Below are 16,491 nucleotides of genomic sequence, written 5' to 3'. Positions count from 1 at the left end.
AATGATTCAATGACTCACTCAAAGACTTCACGTGTTTCATTACTGGATGAATCAGCGTTTTTAAACAAATCTGTTGAGTGAATGATTCAATGACTCACTCATAAAGACTTCACTTGTTTCATTACTGGATGAATCAGCTTTTTTAAACAAATCTGTTGAGTGAATGATTCAATGACTCACTCATAAAAGACTTCACTTGTTTCATTACTGGATGAATCAGCTTTTTTAAACAAATCTGTTGAGTGAATGATTCAATGACTCACTCAAAGACTTCACGTGTTTCATTACTGGATGAATCAGCGTTTTTAAACAAATCTGTTGAGTGAATGATTCAATGACTCACTCATAAAGACTTCACTTGTTTCATTACTGGATGAATCAGCGTTTTTAAACAAATCTGTTGAGTGAATGATTCAATGACTCACTCATAAAGACTTCACTTGTTTCATTACTGGATGAATCAGCATTTTTAAACAAATATGTTGAGTGAATGATTCAATGACTCACTCATAAAGACTTCACTTGTTTCATTTCTGGATGAATCAGCTTTTTTAAACAAATCTGTTGAGTGAATGATTCAATGACTCCCTCATAAAGACTTCATTTGTTTCATTACTGGATGAATCAGCGTTTTTAAACAAAGCCGTTGAGTGAATGATTCAATGACTCACTCATAAAGACTTCACTTGTTTCATTACTGGATGAACCAGCGTTTTTAAACAAATCCGTTGAGTGATTCAATGACTCACTCATAAACACTTCACTTGTTTCATTACTGGATGAATCAGCTTTTTTAAACAAATCTGTTGAGAATGATTCAATGACTCACTCATAAACACTTCACTTGTTTCATTACTGGATGAATCAGCATTTTTAAACAAATCTGTTGAGTGAATGATTCAATGACTCTCTCATAAAAGACTTCACTTGTTTCATTACTAGATGAATCAGCATTTTTAAACAAATCTGTTGAGTGAATGATTCAATGACTCTCTCATAAAGACTTCACTTGTTTCATTACTGGATGAATCAGCGTTTTTAAACAAATCTGTTGAGTGAATGATTCAATGACTCACTCATAAAAGACTTCGCTTGTTTCATTACTGGATGAATCAGCATTTTTAAACAAATCTGTTGAGTGAATGATTCAATGACTCTCTCATAAAAGACTTCACTTGTTTCATTACTAGATGAATCAGCATTTTTAAACAAATCTGTTGAGTGAATGATTCAATGACTCTCTCATAAAGACTTCACTTGTTTCATTACTGGATGAATCAGCGTTTTTAAACAAATCTGTTGAGTGAATGATTCAATGACTCACTCATAAAGACTTCACTTGTTTCATTACTGGATGAACCAGCATTTTTAAACAAATCTGTTGAGTGAATGATTCAATGACTCTCTCATAAAAGACTTCACTTGTTTCATTACTAGATGAATCAGCATTTTTAAACAAATCTATTGAGTGAATGATTCAACGACTCACTCATAAAGACTTCACTTGTTTCATTACTGGATGAATCAGCGTTTTTAAACAAATCTGTTGAGTGAATGATTCAATGACTCACTCATAAAGACTTCACTTGTTTCATTACTGGATGAACCAGCATTTTTAAACAAATCTGTTGAGTGAATGATTCAATGACTCACTCATAAAGACATTAGGCTTGTTTGAGATGCATCGGTGGTGCGCAGACCGATTGGTATATGCCTTCAAAGTACCACGAAAGCGTTTGGAGAGCATACGACTCCTTATGCTTTTGAATCGCTCTTGCTGTACTTTGATGTTATATGCCGATTGGTCTGTGCAGAGCTGTTGTATCTTGAACAAGCCTATCACTTGTTTCATTAGTGGATGAATCAGTGTTTTTAAACAAATCTGTTGAATGAATGATTCAATGATTCACTCATAAAGACTTCACTTGTTTCATTACTGGATGAATCAGCGTTTTTGAACGAATTTGTTGAATGAATGATTCAATGATTCACTCATAAAGACTTCACTTGTTTCATTACTGGATGAATCAGCGTTTTTGAACGAATTTGTTGAATGAATGATTCAATGATTCACTTATAAAGACTTCACTTGTTTCATTACTGGATGAATCAGCGTTTTTGAACGAATTTGTTGAATGAATGATTCAATGATTCACTCATAAAGACTTCACTTGTTTCATTACTGGATGAATCAGCGTTTTTAAACAAATCTGTTGAGTGAATGATTCAATGATTCACTCATAAAGACTTCACTTGTTTCATTACTGGATGAATCAGCGTTTTTGAACGAATTTGTTGAATGAATGATTCAATGATTCACTCATAAAGACTTCACTTGTTTCATTACTGGATGAATCAGCGTTTTTGAACGAATTTGTTGAATGAATGATTCAATGATTCACTCATAAAGACTTCACGTGTTTCATTACTGGATGAATCAGCTTTTTTAAACAAATCTGTTGAGTGAATGATTCAATAACACTCATAAACACTTCCCTTTTTTTATGAGTATCATTGGTGAAAAGGTGATTTACTCCATTTTGATCACTACTATACACATCACTATAAACCTTTATTCCAGTACTTCAGTGATAATGTGAATGCTTGTAACACAGAAATAATGATACTGTGTGGTTGAAAAGACTGTTTGTGAAGCCGTTTCATACCTATACTTGACAACTGCTCTCTCTGGATCAGAACACAGATCTGAATGTTCACGGTGATCGTACTTGTCAAAGCTTTAATAGACAGAACCGAATCGTTATATAGGAATAAGACCACATGGGTGTCTAAATGGAGAACATCTTTTAACGATTAACGATCGTGCAGCTCTAGCGCTTTAAACCGCTGCCTTTTGCGACTGCTGCACTATTTAACAGCATTCTCAACTCAAGTTTGCTCAACCCACAGAACAGCTCTGAATTTTTCATCACATCTGCACTCTCCTGAGCAGGACCAGCTAACAGAGTGAAGCGTGCATGTACGATCAGAGGACTGTGTCAATGAAGCTAAAAGCACATGTGTAAGCGCATAACTAAGTGGAGTTACATAATGACATTAGACATTAGAATTTCAGAAGAGCAAGTCATGTCTGAGCAAAAGATGCCGCTAGCGCATTGTTTAAAAGCATTTCTATGCATTTGCTGAGATGTTCGCAGTGGTTTACAGCACATGGCTGATCAGCTGTTATTGGGTGACCTGGGTGGTCAAAGGATGCAAAGTCAAAAAAAGTTGGGATTTTCAAGCTGCAAAATACGAGGCATTATTCACTTCATCTTTCTTTAGTGTGTTGCTGTTTGAGCATGAAAAAGTTCCTCCAAAGTCCATCCAAGGTGCAATGACATTTAATGGGCTTTGTTTGAGTTGTATTGGAGGATTTGGGAAGTATTTGTTGAACTTTGATTCAGCAGAATGACTCTCAAATTCTGAACTACAAACCGAGACGCTGTGTAAAAAACACCTACACATATAATTCTCACATTACAAAAATGCCCTAATACAAACCATGCCCATCAATAATTCCCAGCATCCTTCTACTAAAGAATTCACTGTGCTTTTATGTGCTCTGCCTTCAGGTTGGCATTTGGTGACATTGATTTGCACCTTTGCTACCTGTTGCATACACTACAGCTCAAAGGTTTGGCTCACTTTTGAACAGTAGTGTATGTACTTTGTTGCTTTAGTAAGAAAACATCAAGAAAACCTCAGCAGGATTTGATAAGTATACTACAGGTGCAGCGGTCAGTGTGACATAAGCATAGAATTCAGTTCAAATATGGCATGATGAGATTTCATAATGGAACGCCATTGGTTCTTGTGCGTTTCATTATGGATGTCAAACATTGCATGACGAATCTTGACATGCCACAATTGAATTCAATGAGATCTGAGAAGACTTTCAGTCCAGTCGTTCGCTAAGGTTATCGTATGGCTTCAGAAGACCCTCCATACAGCAGCACATGTATCAGTAGTTATTAACAGATTCATATGTGAGAGAGACTGAGAGAGTTCTGTGGTAATGAATGGACAGCAGTGGCTGTATTGGAGTCATTCAGCATCCGCACAAAGACACGAGGCCACCGCAACATCAGTCACTGACGGACGTCCACACAACACACTGGATGAGCAGCACGCGGGTCAGAAACACACACACACACACACACCCATACCCTGCCAGGTGAATCCTATTTCTTCTCATTTAGACTCTGTCTGTTAAATTGTCCTTGAGCTGACCTTCAAGGAGTGCTAAAGTAATCTACAATTACCTCAGAGACAAGGAGAAATAAAGGGTGACGCTGTCTCACACACACAGCCATTAACTTGAGTGTGTGTGTGTGTGTGTGTGTGTGTGTGTGTGTGTGTGTGTGTGTGTGTGTGTGTGTGTGTGTGGACAAACTCGAAAGTGGATAGAGAGGAGGAACTGGCACTTCCTGTGAGTCTCCCATCTGGCTCTGAGAAAGAGGACCAACTGACCATCTGACCACACATTACATCACCATACACACACACACACACACACACACACACACACTTACTTAAAGGATCATTCACCCAAAAACTAAAAATGACCATCATTTACTCACTCTAATGAGATTCCACACATCACAACATCGATGATGTCCAGGTGAAACGCCATGTCACATGACCAGTCATAATGAGAAAAACCAGCAAATTAAATGGCATACTATACACTTCTCCAAGTATAAACATTACAATAAAAGAGCATTAAATAATCTATAATGACATTCATCGTCAGCTATTATCATGATCAAATTTGAATCGATTAGTTGTTGCGGCTCTGAATCCAAACCTCCACAGATCATCACACGATAATAAACATTCTATCAGCAAACTGAGAAATCAGCTTCTTCAACAGAACCTAAAGCCTTCCAAACACTGAAAAGCAATCACAGTGCACGTCTGGACATCTTAACAAGAGTAAAAACACAGATAAATCAAGCTGTTATCTCTGGAGTATCCATTCCAAGCGTGCCAGGATTTATATGCCTCTAGATGAAGCACCAGTCGTGATATTACACAAACGTTCCACTATAAAATAAAGAACGAGGTAAATTTTATCTTTCAAGCTGGACAAAATGCTCAAAGACTCGTCTGAGGTTGGAGCGGACCCTGGATTGGGGTTAACCGTTTAGTGCAATGCTCACACACACTTTTGGCCTGAGAAATCAGACCACCCTCGGTTGTTTTGATTGCAATCAGAGTAAACACACACACACACACACACACACACACACACACACACACACACACACACACACACACACACACACACACACACACACACACACACACACACACACACACACACACACACACACACTCTCTTCACATGCTGATTGCGGAGCTTGAGATTCAGCCACACAGATTCAGGCACAGCTCTGCCTGTGGGACACAAACAATGACAGACAGACGTGAATTTTCCCTGTGAAATTAGGAAAAAAAATATTGTCATTCCCTCATTAACTTTATTATTTTTATGTTGGCTTTTTTGCCACTTTTTATAGTAAGATGGCAGGACATGATGGACAGAAAACAAGATCAGACATTTGCATCATTAATGCAAACTTCATTAAATGTAGTACAAATAATACTAAAATAACACTTGATTAATGAGTTTTGAAGTTATTGTTCTGGTGCTTTAATTAGCATGCACTTAAGTTAAGACGATTAAAAATAACTCAACGTCTAATTCAACAACCTATTTGATTTTTTGAAAACGTATTCCTTCCTCATGTCTCCCAAATGAGCAGCACAACTCCGAGCATCCGCTCTCCAACCACGAGTCCGACTGCTTTAACTCAACGCCGAGCGTTTTCCTCCCGCCGGGAGCGAGAGCGATCGCAGAAGTCAGGCCCTGATCTCGGCTCTGGGGAGGCTGAGTAAAGCCTTCATGCCGGAGCATGCAATTTATGAATTTATTCATCAGCGGGAAACCACGCATTAAAAGGTCAGGTGATTTTCCAGGTCGCTGGTCAAAGCTGCGCGGTGAGGAAGGAGAGAGAACATTGATCCTATCTGGGCCCCGATAAAGGGGGCAGAGGAAGACGGTGGAGGCGAGCGGGACGGCTCATATCCGGCATGTGCGAGGTTGCAGCGCTTAATGAGTTTGAAAGGTCAAATGCCTCTTCAAAAGATTAATGGGGTTTTGCACATCACCGGAGCGCTGCTTCACGGGCATCTGAGGGGCCGAGGGGCCAACGACGCAAGTCTGTCACGCTGGCGTATACCAGACAGGGAGAGGCAGACACATCTCAGGACAGAGTAAAGTGTCCATCCGAATCACTCAACGATACTCACAATCCACTTCACATATCAGGTGCTTCAAACAGAAAACCCTTGAAGTCGAGCAACAGTTCAGTGCTGTGAGGATGCTGAACCAAACATTACAGTTTAAGCGGACCCCAGTGGAGACGTGACACGTGGCTTTTGTTATGAGCTTTGAGACCGAATCCACCACTGATGTATCGGCAGAGCATTAGAAATGCATTATGTCTAGTAAAACAAGCACACAGGAAGAGCGAAACACTGACGTTACAAACTTAAAATAGTCTTTTAAAAGGTAATCATGAGTTATTTCAGACTGCCAGAATATTCAATGAGGTTAAAGGATTAATTGGACAGATTACAGCATTGCTACACTCTAAATAATGCTGGGTTAAAAATGGACTAACCCAGTGGTTGGGTTAAATGTTTGCCTAACCTGCTGGGTAGTTTTATTTAACTCAACTATTGTTTAAAAATTACTGTATTTCTTGCTTAAAATGAACCCAAAGTATGATGGAAATTAACATTTATTAATATGTTCAATAAATGAACATGTGTTTAATGAATAATTAAATAATTAAATTCCTTTTGATTATTATTGTTTCCTCTAGTAATTATGTGTCTGATTTTTAATTCCCAACATATTTTAGGTTCATTTTAAGCCAGACATATAGTCATTTTTAAACAATATTGGAGTTAAATGAAACTACCCAGCAAACATTTAACCCAACCGCTGGGTTTTTTCATTTTTAACCCAACTTGGGTTGTTGTACAGTGTGTCCACTAGTGGAAAGGTCCAAATAACACTTCTCTGGTTGTGTTAAATCTTCTAAATCACACAATCTCTTCATCATGACTCCAGTTAATCAACTCCAGTTGAACTGTTTTAGAATCACTGCTTAACCCGAGGCTAAAACTGGCCTTAACCCCGGGGTGAAGACTTTTGCATTGCACCAACACATGGCTACATTATTTCATAATTCATTATTATTTTTTTATTTTAACACCTGAAACTGCATGTGACAGATTACATATTTCCTAAAAAACAAAAAAAGATAATTATATGCTCATTTGCAAACATTAGAAATCTTTAATTTATTTTATTTTTATTTTTATTAGTGGTAATTTTGTGTTTTACATTTTAAATTACATTTTTTATATATGTTTTTAATGCATTCTGTGGTTTCTTAATTTAGTATGAAACCAAAAAAATTCTACCAGTTTCATTTTCATAAGTTTTACTGTCAAAAAGTTATTTGATCAATACGTCGAATGCCACACTAAATGAATTATGCAAACTCTTCATGTCAGCTATCGGCTTTCATTATATCAGATCTGGCGGGACAGATGATGTCCCTAAATCAATAACAACATCCCTAGTTAACTCTGGGAATGTGTTGACCATGCAAAAAAGCGTGATCTGCTTTAAAATCTCTACATGTGAACCTGAAGAAGAAGCTCACGACTAGTTTTGCTGCACAGCTGGAGAAAAGCAACATTTATTCCCAACTGCTCCTTTGTCTTATTCATTAAACCTCTAAAAGAGCCGGAGGTCTGGAGTCTTACATAAGGCCACATCTGCATGTGTGAGCCGCCCCCAGCAAACCGGTCCTCTTCATCATCCCTAATATCCATATTACAATCACGCTACCGATCCACATTAAGAAAACCTGGGAACAAACAGTCCGTTTTCACAAAGGAAATGCTCGTCTAGAGACGCCATAGTATGCCCTTTTATAAAGTCTTGATGTTGAAACCGCCAGTTTCAACACACTTCTAACTAACTCAACCTGGCCCTGCCCCTTTATTCTGAACATTAATTATTTAAATGAGGAATATTGTGAAGAAAACTCAAGATGGAGGCGTTTCAGGAGTTCAGAAACACAGATATAGAGAAGAACTCCTGCTGGAGGAACTTTTTCATGCTCAAACAGCAACATTACACACTAAAGACTTCGTCTTAAAATATAAAGATCAGCAAAACAAGAGGTCAGGAACATAAGCAGACAATCTTTGCCAGCTGTCTGACACATTCCAGAGATAAATATTCAAAAGCAACTGGAAGGACAATCAACCTTCTCCTGACGGCATGAAGCATGTTTCATTTTTCACCTTCATGAAGCTGTGCAACATTCCAGAAACATTCATATTCTCCTGGTAATAAAACATCCATCCTCCTCACAAAACCTCCTCAGACACGACTCTGTCTCCAGGGGCATTCCTGCAGATCCAGCAGAAACTTGTCCTCACCAGGAACGAAGATGAATCCCGGTGAACCGCAGAGAACAACAGCACATTGATTCTCATGCTTCCACTCGATACAGGACTTTGTCAATTTGTGAGGAAACAGATCAGGCTTAATTACCAGAGCTCAAGTAATGCTGAATGTAAAGATTCTCCAGTGACATCCATACAGGATATTACGGGAAATCATGACTGTTTACAGTTTACAGTTCAGAGACCTGGAGGACCAAACAACTGCAGCACAAGCCTGTCAACTTTCAAGCCACGGATATTTAGATCACCTCTCAAAAGCAGAAGAACTAAAATAGGTGTACAAAATGCAAGTTTTATGCACTTGTTATCCATGTCAATCACTAAAACAGCGGGACGTTCTAAAACACTTAATGTGAGAATAAACTAAAACAGTGATATTTCAAGACCAAATTCTTAGTGAAGGTGCATTTAATATACAGGAGAGAAGATGAGCCAAGGATATGAGCATATACTGATCTTTTAAAGGGATCCTATAATGCCTCTTTCACAAGATGTAATATCAGTCTCTGGTGTCTCCAGAATGTGTCTGTGAAGTTTCAGCTCAAAATCCCACACAGATCATTTATTATCGCTTGTCAAATTTGCCCCTATTTGGGTGTGAGCAAAAACACGCCGTTTTTGTGTGTGTCCCTTTAAATGCAAATGAGCTGCTGCTCCCGCCCCCTTTCCAGAAGAGGGCGGAGCTTTAACAGCTCAACAACAACAAAGCTAGGAGAATCTCACGCAGCCAAAATGAGGAAAGTGTTCAGCCTTACATTGTTCAAACCGGAGTCGACACTGATGGAGAGACTCAGGAAGAAGTTACAACTTGTAGACGTTTCTGAATGGTTAGTGGATAAATTGATGTAGTTGCTGTGGAGTTGATTCAACTCATCCACTAGCATGTGCCGTCATGTTCATCTTTTGTGTTGAATTGACCCTCGTTTGTGGCGTAAAATGAACAACACTCGACTACAACAACTCTTCCTCTTCTCTAAAGCAGCCCAACGTGGCCCCGCCCCCTTTGTTGTGTGTTCACTCAGGGGCGGGGTTTATGTAAATTTTATGGTTAGTGATGTCACTAACCCGGGAAGAAGCTCGTTGTAGTCCCTACCAGCCGTTAAAAGAAAATATCTCTTTGCATTGAACTTTGAGCGTCGTAACTTCGCAGATGTTGTTTTTGGTCAAACAGCAACATTACACACTAACTAAAGTTAAAAAAGTGAATTCATAATCAAGGACCCCTTTAATACTACAAACCTGGTCAAAACAGCTGGCGGGCAGCAGAGGAAAACCTGGTGTCTGTTCTTCGTACCTCGCCTAATACATCTGAGATGATCTGACAGATTCCAGATCTTCTAATCATGATAACTGATCTCTGCTTGATTCGGTTCTTCAAATGAATTTGCAGATTTGATTAAAATGTCTGGATTAAGTTCTGCATGTTCACTGGAAAGGGCAGATGTATCGATACTAAAAACCACGGTCAGCAATGCAGCGATTGGCTGGCGGCAAGACAGCAACATAATGACATCATACAATTTAAAAGAAGGAAACAGCCAAGCATGCAACATGACATAAAATCTCTGAATACGAATTATTTACACTTTTCATGATTTCTAGTATTTGTAAAGGCTTTTTTCAGTATCAAGAGTACCTATTTGTACACGTGAAGCTTCTTCCGGGTCAATAACGTATTTCTAATGGCACAGAAGACGGCTTTTTACATTATCTGCATCTCCCTCACTGCATCAAGCCACCCGTATAATTGCGGTCCCTGTTCAAATGAATGCACGGTTCATACTAACTATGTAATGTGTTTAAGGCTCCAATAATAGTATGAGATAATTATTATTCCCTCAGAAAAGACAAAAGCGAGACACTCTACCTGCATCAAAAAAATGACAGGATGTACAGTTAAAGTTATAAATTCTCTCTTTGCTTCCCTAAACTCATGTTTTGAGTGTGATATATTGACCAAAAACAGAAGCCACAATAATGATGTAATGGAAACATGATCTTGTAAAAATGCTAAACACAATCCACCTTCTTCTTAACGTAAGAGCAGAGCGGCCATTATTGTAACTTGTGTTTTTTATGCCAAAATTAAGTATTATTCATCTCACGTCGGCTGCATTGAAATCAATTTTGAGTTGGTTCTCCCATGACGCATGAGTCGCTGCCTATATAGTGCACTTCAGATCAATCACTTCTGCTAAAATAGAGCTGGGATGTTACGCAAACACTGCCTTTCCACCTCCGTATACTGCCTACTCCGGACACAGCCGTCTCCTGTCTCCATCCCTCATTGTTTCACTTTCTTTCCTGCTCATTGTGAGTCCACACTTAAAGTCACTGTTACGCCTGCCAACCTCGCAAATCACTCTCACCTTCGCCACACAGTCTGGCTGCCAGCTTCAACAACCAGTGAAGGCACGGCCGGCACAGCCCGAGGTACGACTAAAAATCATGCTTTTATTAAGTGGAGCGGTTTGAATTTCCAGTTTTGATTTAATCAATAAATATTCAGAGCCCAAGATTTTACACTTCTCCCAACAACTCGGGGAGCACAATGCCGTGCAGGACGAGTTTGGCAGAGCCTGATGATGGAAGCCAGCACTGAGATGACAGGCGTAAAAAGCTTTCCTAGGTAAGTGCCCTCATATGGTCTGAATTGACAGAGAGGAACAGCATGACCAACCGGCACATGCCTGAAAGAGCCGCGCCACAGCAACAGCCGCAATCACACTAAAAAGCAGTAAATAAGCCCACAATGAGATGCCAAGGTGTGTTAGAGCTGAGGGGTCAGGAATGAGGGCCTGTGCCTCCAACCAGACGGAGACTGAGAACGGAGAAAACGCTTGCCATTCGACATACTACCATAGTTTAAAAGACGTCTCTTCTGCTCACCAAAGCTGCATTTATTTGATCAAAAATACAGTAAAAATAGTGAAATATTACTTCCAATGTAAATCAGCTGTTTTCTATGTGAATATATAGTAAAATGTAATTTATTCCTGTGATCAAAGATGTAATTTTCCAGTCTTCAGTGTCACATGATCCTTCAGAAATCATTCTCAAGAAACATTTATGATTATTATCAATGTTGAAAACAGTCATATTTTAGTGGAAACTGTGATGCATTTTATTTTTCAGGATTCTTTGATGAATAGAAAGTTCAAAAGAACAGCATTTATTTGAAATAGAATCTTTTGTAACATTAAAAATGTCTTTACTGTCCACTTTTGACAATTTAATGCATTCTTACTGAATAAAAATATTAGTATCTTCTAAAAGAAAAAAATCATACTGACTGACCTCAAACGCTATATTATATTAGACCATTTTCATTTTTAGGTGAAGTCTTAGTATAACTTGCACCAACAAAGAGCTTTCATCAGTCTGAATCCACCTGCCACTGATGAATACAGAGAGAACACAGTGATGCTGAACACAAAGAGAAGCGACGCAGCAGGACCGGGACGTAATTGTGGACAAAGAGCTTCTCGTACAGTGAGAACATATTCAGCTCAATCAGAAACCCTCCATATATCACCGCGGACACACAAGGCCTTTCAGAACACATCGCTTTCACAGCAATTAATCGCTGTCAAAACATTCATTAAGGCAACGATTCTAATCCAGTCGACCAGCATTCCAGCAGAGGACAGAGGCTGGCAGAGTTCAGCCATGAGAGAGAGAGAGAGAGAGAGAGAGAGAGAGAGAGAGAGCAGCCTGGCTCAGCTGGGATTCTTCAGCACAGCCAAAGAGCCTGAAGGGACGCCGCTATTATCTGTTCTTTCCCTCTCTGTGCCATGCCACTCATTAGGACGCTTAGTTGACCTCACCTGAGCCTAATGCGACAGCCTGGCATCAGAACTGCTGAAGCTTCATGACTGTCAAACAATCCCACCATGAGCCGCACAGTCAGGAAACACCTATTGTGAATCCAGAATAACAGAAACCGGCTTTTGTACTATTATAATAAAGAGATTAAAATGGCATGACAAAGAAAAATCTAACAAAAACAGTTTAAAATGATAAAATAATAATAAAAAAAAAACATTAAGATAATTAAAAAGTCAATTTTTTATCTTATCTTGTCATTTTAATCTCCATTATTATAATACTAAAAAGTGTTTATATTAACAATTTTATTTTGAAACAAAACAACAACCATCATTTAGTGTGATTTCCTGCGAGAATAAATGTAACAATGTTCAATCACTTCCAGCCCTTTATTTATGAACATGTAACATTTTGTTGCAACATTGTTGCAGTCTGTCCTATAGCGGATTCCTCGATTTTTAAAAGCTCGTGAATCTGCTTCTCATTATTCAAAAGCTTTAGAGATTCGATCTGTTTATGAACTTTACTTTACAGATCTGGAATATGAAAGCACACACCTGCAGTGAGAGTTACACTTCCGTCTGTACGGAAAAAAAAAAATGACCTGGCATCTAAACAATCATAAAGATGATCCATACCTTCCTCTGCACGGGAGTCCTCGTTTCTGTTGAGCAATAATATCCAAAGCACCGAAATGATCGCTTTAAAAAGCTCCATATTTGAATGGCCAGGTCTGCGGGGCTCTGGTCATGTCGCAGCCGAGCACGCTTGACTCCAGTGCGGGATGAGAGCGAGCCGTCCGGGCTACTGACACACACAGCGATACTATGTGCCTTATTTGGCGCCACGGGTGGGCGGGCAAAGACAGTCTGATTGACAGTGAGAAGCTCCAATGGAATGGGACTTCGCAGAGACAGAGGATTAGCGACGGGCCAATCAAATCACGAATGATAAAATTCCACCGCACAGAGCCACGCCCCCTTGAATGGAGGTGGTGTTGAAAATAATGATGAAATTTGGTTATGATTTCAGCTCACAGTACAGTCAGCAACTGATTACACGGCATTTCTTTTTTTATTATTAAATAAAAGGCAGCTCTTAAGGCTCAAGGACACTGAGATCCAAATTCAAATGATTTCTATATCATATATTATATATTTATATCTCAAATGCTTGCAACTCATAAGCGAATATTTTCACAACCAACAAATTTTAGCTTTTGAATGTGTGCTACAGTATTAAATGTTTAAAAGTGTGTAATTTCTGCGCATCAAAGAAAACTGCAAAATAATGACTGTTTTCAGACATGTTTTAAACTAATATTATTGATTAAAAAGGTAAAACACCCAAAACACACCAATGAATGAACCAATATTATTCTTCTCATTCTGACAGCTTAAAGGGTTAGTTCACCCACAAATGAAGATTCAGTCATTAATTACTCTTCCTCATGTCGTTCCACACCTTCGTTCATCTTCAGAACACAAATTAAGATATTTTTGATGAAATCCGAGAGACTCGTCCATATAATCAACACTTTCAAGGTCCAGAAAGGAACTAAAGTCATCGTTAAAACAGTCATGTGACTGCAGTGCTTCAACCTTAATGTTATGAAGAGACGAGAGTACTTTTTGTGCGCAAAAACAAAACAAAAATAACCACTTTATTCAACAATCTCTTCTCTTCTGTGTCATTCTCATACGTTGTTTGCGTCCAGCGCTTCCAGGTTCATCATCAGAACGACGACTCATTATTGGCCGGCTCCTGCAGCAGAATCAAACACATGCGTCGTGCTGATCATGTGACCAGCTTTGGCCAATACTGAGCCGGCGTTCGGACGTAAACACAGAAGCTTCACTGTGATTATTGTGTCACCTGAGTAAGATAATGACAGAAGAGAAGAGATTGTTGAATAAAGTTGCTATTTTTGTTTTGTTTTTGCGCACAAAACGTATTCTCGTCTCTTCATAACATTAAGATTGAACCACTGCAGTCACATGACTGTTTTAACGATGTCTTTAGTTCCTTTCTGGACCTTGAAAGTGTTGATTATATGGACGAGTCTCTCGGATTTCATCAAAAATATCTTAATTTGTGTTCTGAAGATGAACGAAGGTCTTACGGGTGTGGAACGACATGAGGGTGAGTAATTAATGACTGAATATTCATTTTGGGATGAACTAACCCAACAATCCTTGCACTTCAATTTACGTCAGTAATCTCTTTCCTGAGATGTGAGAAGTTTTTAGAATTAATCTTCACTGAATCACAGAATTGTGTGAATAATTTAAAAAGTACAGTTTTGCCCACAAGATGTGTGTTACACTTCCGCACATGCACACCATACATTCAATGTTTCTCACTTTTCCATAATAATTTATTGTCCACAAATAGAAACATGTCATATAAAATCAGGAAGTTGCGAAGATGAACTGCACTGCATCATCTGTCAGGAGACTGAGTCCTGCTGTCTTCATCTCATTGGTAGTCGCTGCACATTTACATAAAGTGAAACTTTTCTCAACTTATAGTCACGTCGCTGGACATGCCAACATCTTGTCGCCTGTAGCTCATTTCACCCGAAAGTCGCCATGCAGCTCACTTTGAAAATTAATGAGTTGACGACAAACAGAGAGAAATGAGTTGTTGGGTTTGGATGTTATAATACAGTTTAAAAATATATCTTTAAAAAATAGCAGACATGCATTAAAGCACATAATATGCATTGTGTTCCGGCACAGAATCAGTATGCACACATGATTGCAGGGTTGATGTGAAATTACGCATCACCTACGCCTCACCCACACACACATCTGTGTAACGCAGAGCCGCTCTATTGTTTATCACCGCATTACAATTTCATGCTAGACCACCTCTATCGCTCCGGCCCTTAAATACAAAACTGAAGGGTGCAGAGAAGCAAAATAACAGTCACTTGACCTTTTGTTCTGAGGTTATTTTCACAGTCATTCGGGTAGAAAAAGAAAGGAATGGAGTAAAAGAGTGAGGGGAGGGTGGAGGAAAGACGCTATTAGAAGCAAGCGCAGTTTTAACGTGACACAGGACTGTAATGTGTGTGTAATCACTCGACGATCTCACGGGATGAACTCACACACACTCGCCCTTTACAGCCAGGAGGAATCAGGCGGGTTATTCCCAGCTTCCCTAAAAAAGGAGCTGTGGAATCAGTGAGCTGAGAAGGTGTTAATGTGGGAGAACTCTTTAAATGGACACGAGGGAATGAATCACTTCATCCCTGCTGTAAAGATGAGATACGTTCCATGTTTTGACATTTCAACCAGACGCAATCAGAAGGTCCGAAGCTCAGAAGGGAATTGTGGGTAATGATTTAATTGATGTTTTTGCACACACGACACATCTGCACTTTGATGTTCTCCGTGTTTAACCATGTTGGCTCAGGCCGGTGTGTGAAGCTTAACGGTCAAAATCACAGGAGGCTGACGGTCGACGGCTAACGAGTGCTGTTGTTCTAATTACCAGCAGAGCCGGAGACACACTGAAGGTCACTGTGTTTTGGCACATTGAGACTCACCAGGAACCGAAGCATCGTGACTCTGTATACCGTATGTGAAAGACGTGCTGAGGTGGAACAACGGAAAAGAAAAGGGGACTTGACAAGGACTGACGGCCTTCAAGAGGAGTGGGAAATATCATAAAAATATTGGTTAAATTATGCAAACATGAACAATTCATTCAGTCCTTTTATGGAATAAATACTTGGAATAAAGAAATGCAATTCAATTGCTAAATGATGAGATGATTGCAATAATAAATATAATTTAATGTCTGCTAAATGCATAAGTTTAAATGTAAAACAATTCTTGCAAATGGTGTATTTACACATATATGTGACCCGAGCATCAGTCACACGGGGATATTTGTAGAAATAGACAACAATACATTGTATGAGTCAAAATTATCAATTTTTCTTTTATGCCAAAAATCATTAGGATGTTAAGAACACATTTTGTAAATTTCCTACTGTAAATATATATAAAAATGTATTTTTGTACAGTGGATATGCATTGCTAAGGACTTCATTTGGACAACATTACAGGTGATTTTCTCAATATTTAGATT

General features: G+C 38.9%; 1 protein-coding gene across 5 annotated transcripts in view; it reads right to left on the bottom strand.

The window, feature by feature from the left end:
- LOC125274658 (ephrin type-A receptor 10-like) overlaps positions 1-13,254 on the bottom strand; it is a 129,510-nt gene extending 116,256 nt beyond the window's left edge. For 3 of the 5 annotated variants that reach the window (XR_007186309.1, XR_007186310.1, XM_048201039.1), the window contains exon 1: positions 13,029-13,247. Coding sequence is in view for 3 of the 5 variants with exons in the window: in XM_048201039.1 (XP_048056996.1) it covers positions 13,029-13,107 (79 nt within the window). In the remaining 2 variants the exon portion in view is untranslated. Of the gene's footprint in view, positions 1-13,028 lie in introns of all 5 variants that reach the window. The other 2 variants (XM_048201041.1, XM_048201042.1) reach the window with 2 other exon arrangements.
- Positions 13,255-16,491: the final 3,237 nt, after the last annotated feature.

The sequence above is a fragment of the Megalobrama amblycephala genome, linkage group LG9 (assembly GCF_018812025.1).
Source record: "Megalobrama amblycephala isolate DHTTF-2021 linkage group LG9, ASM1881202v1, whole genome shotgun sequence".
Classification (NCBI taxonomy): Eukaryota; Metazoa; Chordata; class Actinopteri; order Cypriniformes; family Xenocyprididae; genus Megalobrama; species Megalobrama amblycephala.
This window is presented reverse-complemented; position numbering and strand designations above follow the sequence as displayed.